At 39.3% G+C, this 14,593-nt stretch overlaps 2 protein-coding genes across 5 annotated transcripts in view; both read right to left on the reverse strand.

The window, feature by feature from the left end:
* LOC138585421 (A-kinase anchor protein 7-like) overlaps positions 1–5,675 on the reverse strand; it is a 51,367-nt gene extending 45,692 nt beyond the window's left edge. For 2 of the 3 annotated variants that reach the window (XM_069657738.1, XM_069657736.1), the window contains exons 1-5: positions 5,461–5,675; positions 5,148–5,376; positions 2,821–2,973; positions 2,451–2,599; positions 1,063–1,199 (exon numbers count right to left, since the gene is read on the reverse strand). In XM_069657738.1, the coding sequence (XP_069513839.1) occupies positions 1,063–1,199; positions 2,451–2,599; positions 2,821–2,973; positions 5,148–5,376; positions 5,461–5,631 (839 nt within the window). In that variant the 5' untranslated portion in view covers positions 5,632–5,675. The remainder of the gene's footprint in view (positions 1–1,062; positions 1,200–2,450; positions 2,600–2,820; positions 2,974–5,147; positions 5,377–5,460) is intronic. The other variant, XM_069657737.1, reaches the window with a different exon arrangement.
* A 774-nt stretch (positions 5,676–6,449) lies between these two features.
* Positions 6,450–14,593, reverse strand: LOC138610711 (uncharacterized). 2 transcript variants are annotated; one of them, XM_069683516.1, is made up of 19 exons: positions 14,442–14,593; positions 14,268–14,336; positions 13,951–14,072; positions 13,759–13,825; positions 13,517–13,645; positions 13,300–13,389; positions 12,828–12,896; positions 12,511–12,632; positions 12,319–12,385; positions 12,077–12,205; positions 11,222–11,311; positions 10,340–10,408; positions 10,031–10,149; positions 9,844–9,904; positions 9,603–9,731; positions 9,008–9,097; positions 8,543–8,629; positions 7,609–7,797; positions 6,450–7,358 (listed from the first exon to the last, which is right to left on the reverse strand). In XM_069683516.1, exons 2-19 carry the CDS (start codon positions 14,326–14,328, stop codon positions 7,030–7,032), a joined length of 2,019 nt encoding a protein of 672 aa, XP_069539617.1. In that variant the 5' UTR covers positions 14,329–14,336; positions 14,442–14,593; the 3' UTR covers positions 6,450–7,029. The 2 variants fall into 2 exon arrangements, with proteins under 2 accessions (XP_069539617.1, XP_069539624.1); XM_069683523.1 differs by lacking the exon at positions 8,543–8,629.

The following is a 14,593-nucleotide window of genomic DNA, read 5'->3' on the forward strand; positions in this document are numbered from 1 at the left end:
CATTCAAGACTTAATCCTCTCTCTTCCTCCCTCTCATATTACATAACAAGAGAATCAAGTGATTACTAATGACACAATCTTGTACTTGATGTAGATTAAGCATCAGCATCGCCACATAACATGGCTAACACTTTCCAAAGCTGCACAGCATTGTGGAGCGTAAAATCACCCGTTCACTTTGTAGCACTTTCTGATGTAATATTTGAATCTTAGTCTGAAATTAACCTTTTTTGAACCACATATTAAATATGGGAAATTACTTGCCATGTTTCTTTTAGTTAATATAACTTAAAACACTAGTTTTGTTAGTAACATCTGTCATTATATAGGTTTGTTTTAGCATTTAAAATTAAAATACAATTTGATTAAATGGGACAAGACGTACACACGTGACAAACGTTAACATGTACAGGATTACACTTATGTCATAATGGGAGGGTTTATTTCTTATGTTGACTATTAATTGGAATAAAATGTTTTTCTTCAACTGTGTATTTAAGGCTCTTTACTGTAACTTGAACCTCAATTATTTATAGACCAATCAACCAGTTTTCCTGGAAGTGCTGAGAGGAAGAGATAAGACAGGGGCAGCATCTAACGTGACATGCTGTGTAATTAGTCACTGCAGAACTATGCTTCCCCGTCTGTGAGCAGCTACTCCAGTCTGCACGTCCACAACAGCAACAAACACAAGCAGGACTCAGCTACCCGATCCATCTACAGTGGCGATAATGGGCAAAGACTGAATGGGACAGTGTGAGGAAACTGGTTGTTTGACAGAAGACTAATTTGAAGGCTTTGATTGATTGAAGTTCTGTCACTGCTGAGATACAGTATAATGTACCGTACAGGTCGTGAGCTCTGTGTTCTTTAGTGGCAATATATTGTTTACGGTCTTCTACCATCACTTTTATTGATACAGCAGCAGCAGCAGCATTGGAATACCTTTTGTCTGTGTTTTCTGTATGGCTCCAGTTAAATGGCTACACATATAGTCCATGTATTTACAATATTAAAGATAATTTCCAGGCTTTTGTGTGTGTTAAATGTGCATTTACTCACAGGTCCACTTGCTCCTGATTGGCCAGATGAGTGACTAATAACGTGATGTGGAGAGTTGGGACGGGGATCATCGCTTTGGCCAGTCGGGGCTCCCCCTGAAGCACCGCCTCCTGGACCTCCATCACAGCTGCACTGATCTGTGGTTGGAAAATGTGGACTTTTAAAAAAATCATACAGTGACTGTTTGTTGTCTAATTTCCATCACTTCTGCTTTTTCCAAGATGCAGCTTGTTATTGATGAGCAGAGGGACGGAGGAGAGGGGGATTGAAAGGCGGAGGAGAAACCGGGGCAACTTTTGCTCAACATCACAGATAAAGCGTCAGAATTCAAAGGGTTTATGATACAGGTTTTCTTATCTGCTCCACTATTGTTTACTGTCAAAGACCAACAAGGTCGACATTTATTTTCTGGGTCAAACAAAAAAGAAAGTGGAAGCATGGACATGGACTAACTTTCTCTTTTGTATCACAAGAACAAAAGAGTAACTGTGAAATGAGAACACCTACGGTGGTCAGGGGAAGATAGTCATTAGTTGCATTGAAGAAAATGGGAATTGTTTTTAACGTCTTTTAACGTCAAGGCAACTTAGTGAAAATATTTTCCAATTTGCATTTCTGCAACCTGTTCGCCAAACATACCATAGTTTGGCTTTTGAAAGCCATGTTACAACCATCATGCAGCAACTGACTACTATTTGTATTTGAGTGTGGGGATTAACTTTAAAATACTTAAAGGAGCAGTTTGCCCCTGGAAAAAGCCGCTGTCAGTCAAAGCTGGCGTTCTCTGTATTCGATAGAAGAATTTGAAATTAGTGCCATAGCTGTGGAGAAAGTTGTACAGACAGCTCGTGGTTTAGCCCGTTCTACATTCCTACAACACCCAGCGTGCATTGCGCCTTTTCAACTAAACACTGCAGACATCGGAGGCGGGCGTCCTAGATTGAGGAAGTGTAGTTTAGCAAGCTCGCTGGCGTCCGACAGGTGACGCATTTTACTTAGTCTGACGGAGGTTTTCCAGGGCCCATTGGAGAAGCGGATAGCGTCCTCCAAAGGCACAGAGAGAAATTGCATTTTTTTCCTACCATAATGGAATTAGCTCCCCATGATAGCATGATAGGACTAAGGTTGAAAATCTGCAAACTGGCCCTTTAAAACATGCTTTTAATAGATCTATCATCAATTGTTAGGTGTAATTTATTTCAGATTCTGTGGTGGAGGTCAAAACACAGGTTGTCTTGGAAAGCCTTCAGAGCAGTTTATAATAAACAAACATGAATAATGCAAAAAATTATACGATTTTATAAGCTACTTATGACAGCTGAAACTGTTGAGTTGTAGACAAATGTATGCAAATACATTAGAAGGTCAAGAGTACAATCAATCCTTACCTGTTTGTTAGTGATGGGGATGGAAATAAAGTAATTTGGTCGCTGGCTCTCTTTCTTCTTTTTTATCTTCTCTGCATCCTCCTCACTGTCCACTCGCCCTCCACTGTGTCCTCTCTTCCTCTTCTTCTGGGTTGATTGTGGACTGGGGACTAGAAAGAAAAAGAAACTTCACATAAGAGAAAAACCTACATCGGGTCTAACTCGTACAGTCTAATGAAACAATCCTGCAACAAATCATGTAGGAATAAATTTACTGCACACTCTTTAGGCACATCAGAGTCTGACAGTATATAACACAGGTACTGGAAAGAAATTATAACTTACATCTCAAGAAATCATAATAATAAAATAATATTAAGAATTTACACACATCCAAGCTCTTTCCACGTGGTGGGGCTGGTCAGTGAAAACGGAAGCTCTGACATTAAATTGTTTGAAGTATCTGCTGATCTGAGCTTTTTCTTCATCCATTTCCTCTTCTCCCTCCTCCTCTTTGTCTTCTCACCTGATTCTGCTGGAGCTGCTAAGAAAAGACAATAAATATTACAATACAACAAAAAACATACGCTGGTTATTCTGTATATAAATATGAATGCAAAAAGGGAAAAGAGCAGTTGTGTGCATGGAGTATATGTTCATGTCATGGGCATGGTTCAATAACACAGTAAACCTCCTCACATGGTGCTGATACTGAAAGAGTGGGAGTTGGGTGTTGTAGATCCCGCTTCATTATGAGGGTGAGTTGCACTAATAAGGCCCGTAGCACACTTGGTATTAACATGTGGTTTTCGTGATCAGATCACAAGTGGACAGCCAGAGGTGCGAACACTCCCAGCACGGATTGAAGACGCATTCAGATCCGATCGCTCAGGCCACACATGGAGGTGGTCTGGGACGCATTTATCCACATACGCCTGGTAGTGTGTACGCACGTGTCCTGAGGCGCATTAAGCACCTCCCACTCTCTCCGTATCCACGGCAACGATCACATGGAGCTCACTCGCCTCTCATTCCTGTCTAATGTAACATTTCACTGCTGTGTCTCTTAAAAATCGTATTTTTATGTATTTCTCATGTCACTCCAGCTGTGTAAGCGTAGTTTATGCATTATAGCGTGTGCACAGAAATACAGACAGATTGTGTCTGTGTTTAGTCAGTAAGGGGACTGCAGTTAAGTTTTTATTACAGGAGGATCCTGAACTCGATGAGGGGGAGAGACGGCGCGGATCAGAGATACGATCCACGAGCATTTTATCAGTTTTAAAATCAAGTTATCAACTTGTGTATTTATCAGAGTTATCATGCCGTGCGGGGAGGAGACAGACGTTGAGGAGAGGAGCAGATATAACACAGATCTGTGTGTTTCTCGTGCTCTGTACCTGGCTCAATAACGTCGCGATCTGTCCATATTTCCGTGCACAGGCACTATGAAGTATAAACTCCTCTCCACAAGCTGTTATATGCCCATATGCTGTGTAGGTCATATATTTCACTGATAAACGCAGAGCTGAAGAGGAGCATCAGGCTTCATGATCAAAGTTAACGTCGTCACTTTAGTCCTACTCACCCGCTCCCTCCTTCCCTCCCTCCCTCCCTCCCTCTGTGCTTGTGTGCAGCAGCTCTCCCCCGCTCTGCTCTGCGAGTCTGCATCACAGTTTTTTAGTATCACATGACATTTTTAAAGTCTTATTAAGGTGAATGAGGCTCCGTGTTCATTTGCATACAGAGCGGGAAAGTGAGATCTGATCACAAGTGGTCACTGGAGACGCATTTGGAGACGCACTGAAATGCAAACTGTGAACGCTAGTGCTAACAGCTGACCACTTGTGGTTGGATCACCCAGAACACATGTTAATACCAGGTCTGTTAAGGATAATGTTAAAACGCTGTGCACTGAGGTAGATGCAAGCTAAAAGGTAATGATTATCAACTTTCAAGTCCTGAAAAAGACAGTGAAATATATTTTTCATTGTGACTTCAGTCTTGCCAAGCATTAAGAAAGATGTGTTTGTCAGTCTCTACTGTTCATCATGCTGTTGGTGCATCTGAAATTTTGTTCTGTTGCCTCAGGAAAAGCAATTACGTGTGCAATTTTCTAAATTGGAAGCCAACCTGAGATGTGTGGATGATACTGTAGGTCTGAAGCTTGTTTTTTCTCGTATGAATCACACTGTTTAAATAATGTTGATGTCCAAAGCCTCAAACGTTACTGCTGCCACAGAAAGCGCTTTATTGAGTCAGAGAGTTTTAAACTATTTAAGAGGAGAGGTGAATTCACTGAATATACATACGCTCAAATCATGTCACATTACATCTAATGAAATATGAAATAAATAGTGGCCATAAGGTTAAAACGCCAGAGTGGACATTAAGTACACCTGTAAACAAAAAAAGTCTGTATGTGGGCTTTTTGGACAACCCATTTCTTGATGATATACAGCAGGTAGCTATGATATATTGCACAATAACATCTACATCAAGTAGCACTTCAGAACAAGAGTATTACACATTTAACAAAACAGGCAGGACTCTTGAAAATGTATTTCAAACCTATAAGACTAATATCAGAGGTGTTGTGTTACCTCAGCCCATCTTGAAGCGCTGCTGTTTGTTTTGAAAGCCACAAGATGTCACTGTGCTTGCTGTGTTTCAACACCTGAAGCTTGATTTTGGCACGATTGACAAGACTATACTCACGTGACACTTTGCAGGCTCCAGTGTCGGTCTTATTTTGCAGGACCTCCATGCTGACTGCATCCACCTCCTTCTTCAACCCCTTCTCTTTTGATCCACGCTCCTTTCCAACCACGCCTTTACCACCACCTTCTTCATCCTTATCCTCATCTGAGGCTACTGCAGTGGTCTGTTTGCCATACGAGGTGTTAGCTGCCTGCATATCAGTTAGCTGATACAGACAGGGCTGTGCCTAAAACAGAGAGGGACGAAAAACCCAGGTCACGACTAATTGGAGCACATATTTACTTTTTGAGACTTTCATGTCATTAGTTACCTTAAGCCGGAGCCGGTGTGCAGATGGCTGGAGGGCGCTGACGTTATGACAGGCACATATCGGATTCTGCCTCCGAAAAAATAACTGACTGGTTGCAAAAACTCTCTGCAAAATAACTATTTTTGAACACGTCGATCTGATTGGGCTCGACAGGACGCAACTGAAGAGCATGACAAACAACCAAGTGTAATAAACAGCTGTCTTATTGTTCAAACTTTACATATTACTACAGCTACCCAAGCCGAAAATAAAGAGAATATTAGCCTACAGCTTTCTTCGGAATAGTTACCTATAAGAGATCTCTGGACAGAGACAGTGCCTCCCTGAAGCTAACACCTGTTGAAATGAATCAAACAGCCATGCTGCAGAACATCTGTTGAGCTAGCTAACTGCTAGCTAACTGTCTCTGACGAAGTTGTGCAGCTAATTAGCCAAACTAACCGGAATATAACTTTCAACATGATGTTGTTGGTGCAAAGAGTTCGTCGGCGGCCGTCTGTCAGAGAGAAAGTTCAACTGATAACGGAATAAGTCATATTTAGCTCCACGGCGTGCGCTAACTTGAAACACCGACTAGAAGCAGCGGCTGTTTGTAAACAATGTCGAACTTCCGGCCTGACTTTTCAGAGCAAAAGACGGTTTCTCTTTCCAGAATAAAAGCGTCCGAAATTTAAACCTATTACAGTTTCTCAAAGTTAGTTTTTTCAGTGCAACTGTGTATAAAAAATGTTTCGACATAAGTTACACGTATACTGTAAGGTGAACAGGGCAGCTCCCTTAATTCTAAAATTTTAAAAGCTCTTATTTATCGTGATTTTTTTTTTTATCAATTCGAGATAGAATCAAAGGCTGGCTCATAAATGTTCTTATATTCAGTAAATCAAGTTAGAGACATGAGTCATTGTGTTTTTACTAAACATGATGCTACCAAAAAAAGTATATAAAATGAAATAAAAAAAATATTTAAAAAGGACCACAGACATCCACACATACATGCTCTTTATTCAAAGTGCTTTAATCACAACTTATATAATTTCTGCAACATTATAGCCTACAGTAAGGTGCAGCCAAAAAAACATGCATATTTTACAGATTGATGAGTATCCGGCCTATATGAATATACAAAGGCAATCATTTTGTTAGTAACTGAGCTTTGTGGCTTCCCCACTCTTTATTCACTTACTGTACATTCAATTCTCTATTTATACAGAACCAAAGAAATTGTGAATGTGCCTCACCAACAAAAAATAAAATCACAAACATCAAATAGCAGCAGTCAAAGCTGTGCTGCTGTCTGCTTTTTTCTCCTATATTTAAATGTTGTTTTTTCTGGTAACTCTAAGCATTGAAAATAGCCAAAAACACATGTTACATGATGTAAATTTAGAAAGTCAATACCTGCAAATATGAGGAAAACTAGATGTTGTAAATATGAACATGATTAAAATAAAAATTGACAACATTTGAATACAAATCTAATTTAACCAAGGAGTTTAATGGTGTTTTCTTGAAAGAGTCTCAATCAATCAGTTTTGCTACTTTTTTTTACATTTTTTTTTACATTTTTGTCTATTTCCAACCTAGACCCCATTTCCATGAGATCCAAGAAGAAGACACACCATCAGTTGCCCCACTTCCAGCACCAGCCGCTGGGCCACTTTGTCCACTCGTATCTTTACTTATCTGAGGGCAGTACTTCAGGAAATGGTTTCGTATCTCAAAGACAGCATCATCATTTGCTTTACACTTCAACAATCCAGGCACTGTCTCGTGGTAGAAAACACTGACATGCAACTTAATGTCAGCATCATTAACATCCTGAGCCCAAGTTCTCACAGGTGTTGTGACCCTGGCCTCACGTAAGTGGTGCATCAACACCAGGATGATAGGTTTGTTATCTGTGGAACAGAAAGGAAAGAAGATATGAGAAAGTGAGGCTAAAAATAGATCGAGTCGGTTTGGTGTGCAACTTTGATACTGACCAAACTTGATAATGAGAAGGTTTATATTAGTTTTAATCATAAACACAAATTCATCTACGTTGATAACCTGACTGTGATCATTTAAGTCAGAAATAACCGTGCTATTTGAAACTCAACAAATTTAAACTGAAGATAAAAAATGATCTGACTCGAGATTTTTCCTTACCTTTGATTTTGGTCATTGCTGCCGCAACATCGGCCCCGATGCGAGAACTGATTACACAGAATAAAATAGTGATGTTGTTGTCGTCATTGTTTTCAACAAGCCAATTCGGATTCTGAAGTTGCCTCAGTTTTTCCATGAACTGGAGATGGGCACCAAAGGTTTGGCCGCTGACGACAATCTTATACTTCACTAAAGACAAAGAAAAATGGTTGAGTATCCGACACAGATTTAAACTTTCACTGTACAAGAAGTGAGTGAAACTACCAGGAGGATGGAAAGAGTGAAATGATTGAACATTTAAAATATTATTGCTATGTTGTCCTAAATATTTTAAGAAGTAGTATTTTCAAAATCTTTAATTAAACAGTTAATTATCATGCCAACACAGCCCATAGCGTCCTCTCGACATCGACAATCAACATGATTTTTTACCTTTTTATCAGTCAAATTAATTATAATTAGCAGGGAATTACATTTCAGGCAGCTTTTGTACAAAAGTCTGAAATTATATGATTTTCCAATTCATATTTTAACCTGAAATAAGCTTTGCATATGACGCACTTAACAGATTACAGTATGAAGTATATAGAAGGATAAAGAGCGATATTTGAAGTTATAATAGAATATGAAAGTGAATACAACAAATTATAAACATGTGAAACAGACTACTCTCTCTACCAAATATTATATATATAAAATTGTCAAGCTGAATAAAATCATATTTGCTTTGAGGTCCTTTTGAATTGCCACCAGTTAAACCAGTACGTTGCACCATTCCATCATCTGCATCCAAGAGTAACAGAAAATTGAATAAAAGCTCTGACTCCAAATCTTAAGAGTGATACTTCAGCTTAACTCCAAAATGTAAGACTGGAGACTCAAAGCAAAAGTGAACATGTCATGAGAGTGGGGAGTGGAAGAAAGTCAGATCCACCTTGTGCTCCTTTTGGACTGCCCCCAGCTAGAAGGCTGTGCTTCTTTGGACTACCACTGCCTGAAGTGCTTGCATCTGACAAAGAGCCTGTTAGGTACAGTAAAAGGTTAGTAATAAGACCTTGAATTGTGAATGTTATTGCAGATAAATGTTTCAGTGTAAAAGGGTTGATTTCTGGATTTTGGTATTATTGTATCAACACAGAACAATTGCTAAAGGGCAACCAGTGCTCTTGTGCTACTGTGATAAAAGGATTCAAACATCTTCTAAATCTCTACACTGTAAAAATGTACTTCTCCAGGGGTTCACGCTTCATCTGGATACTCCAAATCTGAAGAGTATCTTATTTATCATAGAGCATAACTTCAATTCAACTTCAGAAAGGTAGAATGGTTAGAATCTCAAAGCAAAAACTACTCATTGTCTATGTCATGAGAGTGGGGAGTGGAAGAAAGTCGGCTCCACCTTGTGCTCCTTGTGGAAGGCCCCCAGGTCGGCCACCGTGGGACCCAACTGCATCATTGCTGCCTGAAGTGCTAGCATCTGACAAAGAGCCTGTTAGGTACAATGACATAATGCAAATTTTTTTTTACAAAAACATTAACTTAACACCTATATGGGGCGCTGGTTTAGCTCTGCGCCCCATGTACAGAGGCTACAGTCCTTGACGCACTAATCGCAGGTTTGACTCCCGGTCTGCCAATCTCTTGGTGCAAGTCATCCCCCACTCTTTACTCCATACATTTCCTGTCTCTCTACGGTAGTCCTCTACAATAAAGGCAAAAAAGTAATCTTTAAAAACTATATTTAACAAATACATTTAAAAATACATTTACTATTAATCTCTGTTAATCTATTATATGACTGTCTCCTGTTTGTGATAGATATGTGTGCAGTTTTGTTCTACTGTAAAACTGTTGAAAGAAAGGGCAGGGGCAGGGGAGCCTTAAGGGCACCTGAATTTGCTTCAGTCTGGCCCAGTACTTCCTCCAGCGAGTGCTTTGACTGACATGGTTTCCTGTGTAGATAATATATATATCGGTATAATCTGCATAAATACCTTTGCCAGGGTCCTGTTCCAGAAAATGAATCTGAGCATCAACGCAACTCTGGACATTACTCATCTCAGTCTTAAAGTCTTTCAGGAGGGGGATGTAAGTAACTGAGACTCCATTGTTTTCAAAAGCAGCTGGGGAGAGAGAATCAGGTGAACAAAATGGTTGAGTAAAAAAAAAAGTAAAAGCAACCAAAGCAGCTGTCAAAATGAAAGTGTAAGTATGTGCTACCAAGGCTATACATACCCCTGAATGATTCTTCAGGATATCCATCTTTCAGGTTCAGTGTGAGCTGGTTAATTGGCTTCTGAAACAAAAATATGGTATAACAGAATAACCCCAATAGAGCTTTTTACACATTTTAAAATCTCTAGAATGTATCTCTTATTAAACCCTTTTCTAATCTCACATTACAACTTGTTAGTTAACTCACCTTGTGTATTATTTCATACAGCTTCCTTCTAAGTTTGAGTTTCTCAGGTCCAGGAAACAGCTCGTTCAGTTCTTCTCGAGTCAGTAACTGGATATCCGAGTCAGTGAGCAAATCTGCCTCTGCAACAACAAAAGGTGTGGAGTTCGGAAAGCACTCTTTGGTTGATAATAACATAGCAATTCTGGTTCTTGACAGCTGTTTTTATGTGTCCAGCACTAATGTTCCCTTAGTGTGTTTAGCGAAAAAGGTACTCCAACAGCTATCTGTACTTAGTTTCATATGTTTTATGGTCTAAAAACAGCCACTTACTTTTCAGGACACTAGCTGCGTCACAGTTGGTTCCTTTTATAGCATTAAATAAAGTTGACATGACTTCACCTGTAGTTAAACAAGAAACATACACAGAAAAGGGCTCATATACCGAATAAATAGGCTGTAGTTACATATTATGCAAAAGAGAAGATGGTGAGAGGAGAGTGAATACAAACCTTTGAACTGACCGAATTACACGATCGATAGCTGACTAAAATAACTTTGTGTGCCGTTTCAGCAGTTACAGCTAGTTAGCCGTCGAGTATTTAACCAAATAAAATATTCTGTAACGTATTTTCACTCCACGTTCATTGCAAAATATCCCCTTACGACTGTCAATCGAAAGTGAAGGTTAAACGACTTTTAAAAACGTCCCAACGTCGTGACGTTGATGACTCTTCGAAAGACGATTGGCCACCTGATTGAGCAGTCCTGCCCCGTTTACCCGTTAAGTTTTGGAACTTCCTTTTTCTTTTCTTTTTTTCTTTTCTCAAATTGACGAACACTAAAAACATAACCAAAACTGAGAAAAAGAAGACAAATAGTATTTGGCTAAATTAAAATGGGTAATTTGATATGAATAATTTATAACTGTTAGTGGAGATGTTTCAAATATAATAATTGTATTATATTATGACTCCAAATCTTAAGAGTAAAATTTCAGTTCAACTCCAAAATGTAAGACTGGAGACAGTGTAAAAATGTACTTCTCCAGGGGTTCACGCTTCATCTGGATACTCCAAATCTTAAGAGTATCTTATTTATCATAGAGCATAACTTCAATTCAACTTCAGAAAGGTAGAATGGTTAGAATCTCAAAGCAAAAACTACTCATTGTCTATGTCATGAGAGTGGGGAGTGGAAGAAAGTCGGCTTCACCTTGTGCTCCTTGTGGAAGGCCCCCAGGTCGGCCACTGTGGGACCCAACTGGATCATTGCTGCCTGAAGTGCTTGCATCTGACAAAGAGCCTGTTAGGTACAATGACATAATGCAAAAAACATTAACTTAACACCTATATGGAGCGCTGGTTTAGCTCAGTTGGTAGAGCAGGCGCCCGTGTACATAGGCTACAGTCCTCAATGCACTGATTGCAGGCTCGACTTTAGATCTGTGATCGTTTGGTGCATGTCATCCCCGACTCTTTACTCTCCACATTTCCTGTCTTTCTTCAGCTGTCCTCTACAATAAAGGCAAAAAAGGCCCCAAAAAGTAATCTTTAAAAAATATACTTAACACCTATATGTAGGACATTCATTACAATATAATTAATATAATAACAAAAAGGCTGCCACAGGTGCAACCCAGAGAGAGGTTAAAATGTGCCAAAATTAAGGGAAGATTATATAGATCTAAAGCTTAATGTCAGCCTGTAGTATGGGTACCAAAACAAGTCCCAAGAAATTAAAATCAGACTCGGAATCAGATAAAAGGGGTTCCTGGTAGCCTTTCTAGTCAGTCAGTCACATAGAAAATGCATTCACATTTACACAAACACATCTGCCTTTTATTTTCAACTTTTCTTGTGTTAATTTATTATATGTCTTTCTCCTGTTTGTGTGTAGTTCTGTTCTTCTGTAAAACTATTGAAAGAAAGGGCAGGGGCAGGTGAGTCTTGAGGGCACCCTAATTTGCTTCAGTTCGGCCCTGTACCTCCCCCTGTGAGGGCTTTCATTGACATGGTTTCCTGGGTAGATAATATATATTGGTATTAAATCAAAAATCTGCATAAATACCTTTGCCAGATTCCTGTTCAAGAACGCCAGACTGAGCATTAAGGAATCTCTGTAAGTAATTTATCTGGGTCTCCAAGTCTTTCAGGATACGGTGGTACTCAACCAAGGCACCATCGTTTTCAAGAGCAGCTGGGGAGAGAGAATCAGGTCCTCAACATGAATAAGTAAAAAAAAAAAAAAAAAAGTACCAAAGCAGCTGTCAAACTGTAAGTGTAAGTATGTGCCACCAAGGCTCAACATACCCCTGAATGATTCTTCTGGAACGATGTCTTTCAGTTTTGTTATGAGCTGGTTAATTGGCTTCGGAAACTAAAAATACGATGTAACAGAATGATCCCATTAGAGCTTTTGATTTACACATTTGAAAATCTCTCAAATCTATCTCTTTTTAAACCTATCTCTAATCTCACATTTCTCCTTGTTAGTTAACTCACCTCTTTGTGTATTATTTCATACAGCTTCCTTCTACGTTTTATATTCTTAACTCCAGGAAACAGCTCCTGCAGGTCTTGTGGAGTCAATAACTGGATATCCGAGTCAGTGACCAAATCTGCCTCTGCAACAACAAAAGGCGTGTAGTTAGGAACGCACAGGGGCATTTTGGTTTATAATAACACAGCAATTATTGTTCCTGACAGCTGTTTTTATGTTTCCAGCACTAATGTTCCCTTAGTGTGTTTAGCAATAAAAATATATCAAATATCTGGAGAAACTTAGCCTTATATGTTTAGGGTCTAAAAAAGCCACTTACCTTTTAGGGCACTGGCTGCGCATTGGTGGGTTCCATTAATGACCTCCCATAAACTTGTCATGACTTCACCTGTAGTAATACAAGAAACATACACAGAAAATGGCACATATACCTAATAAATAGGCTGTAGTTACATACAAAAGAGAAGATGGTGGTGTTTCAGTGTAAAAGGGTTGATTTCTGGATTTTGGTATTATTGTATCAACACAGAAACAATTGCTAAAGGGCAACCAGTGCTCTTGTGCTACTGTGATAAAAGGATTCAAACATTTTCTAAATCTCTACACTGTAAAAATGTACTTCTCCAGGGGTTCACGCTTCATCTGGATACTCCAAATCTTAAGAGTATCTTATTTATCATAGAGCATAACTTCAATTCAACTTCAGAAAGGTAGAATGGTTAGAATCTCAAAGCAAAAACTACTCATTGTCTATGTCATGAGAGTGGGGAGTGGAAGAAAGTCGGCTCCACCTTGTGCTCCTTGTGGAAGGCCCCCAGGTCGGCCACCGTGGGACCCAACTGGATCATTGCTGCCTGAAGTGCTAGCATCTGACAAAGAGCCTGTTAGGTACAATGACATAATGCAAAAAACATTAACTTAACACCTCCCCCTGTGAGGGCTTTCATTGACATGGTTTCCTGGGTAGATAATATATATTGGTATTAAATCAAAAATCTGCATAAATACCTTTGCCAGATTCCTGTTCAAGAACGCCAGACTGAGCATTAAGGAATCTCTGTAAGTAATTTATCTGGGTCTCCAAGTCTTTCAGGATACGGTGGTACTCAACCAAGGCACCATCGTTTTCAAGAGCAGCTGGGGAGAGAGAATCAGGTCCTCAACATGAATAAGTAAAAAAAAAAAAAAAAAAGTACCAAAGCAGCTGTCAAACTGTAAGTGTAAGTATGTGCTACCAAGGCTCGACATACCCCTGAATGATTCTTCTGGAACGATGTCTTTCAGTTTTGTTATGAGCTGGTTAATTGGCTTCGGAAACTAAAAATACGATGTAACAGAATGATCCCATTAGAGCTTTTGATTTACACATTTAAAAATCTCTCAAATCTATCTCTTTTTAAACCTATCTCTAAACTCACATTTCTCCTTGTTAGTTAACTCACCTCTTTGTGTATTATTTCATACAGCTTCCTTCTACGTTTTATATTCTTAACTCCAGGAAACAGCTCCTGCAGGTCTTGTGGAGTCAATAACTGGATATCCGAGTCAGTGACCAAATCTGCATCTGCAACAACAAAAGGCGTGTAGTTAGGAACGCACAGGGGCATTTTGGTTTATAATAACACAGCAATTATTGTTCCTGACAGCTGTTTTTATGTTTCCAGCACTAATGTTCCCTTAGTGTGTTTAGCAATAAAAATATATAAAATATCTGGAGCAACTTAGCCTTATATGTTTAGGGTCTAAAAAAGCCACTTACCTTCTAGGGCACCGGCTGCGCATTGGTCGGTTCCGTTAATGACCTCCCATAAACTTGTCATGACTTCACCTGTAGTAATACAAGAAACATACACAGAAAATGGCACATATACCTAATAAATAGGCTGTAGTTACATACAAAAGAGAAGATGGTGGGAGGAGAGCGAACACAAACCTTTGAACTGACCGAATTACACGATCGATAACTGACTAAAATAACTTCGTGTGCCGTTTCAGCAGTTACAGCTAGTTAGCCGTCGAGTATTTAACCAAATAAAACATTCTGTAACGTATTTTCACTCCACGCCCGTCGCAAGAAATCCCCTT

Source organism: Semicossyphus pulcher, unplaced genomic scaffold (assembly GCF_022749685.1).
Source record: "Semicossyphus pulcher isolate SPU_LCO1_2020_fin unplaced genomic scaffold, fSemPul1.0.p SCAF_11, whole genome shotgun sequence".
NCBI lineage: Eukaryota > Metazoa > Chordata > Actinopteri > Labriformes > Labridae > Semicossyphus > Semicossyphus pulcher.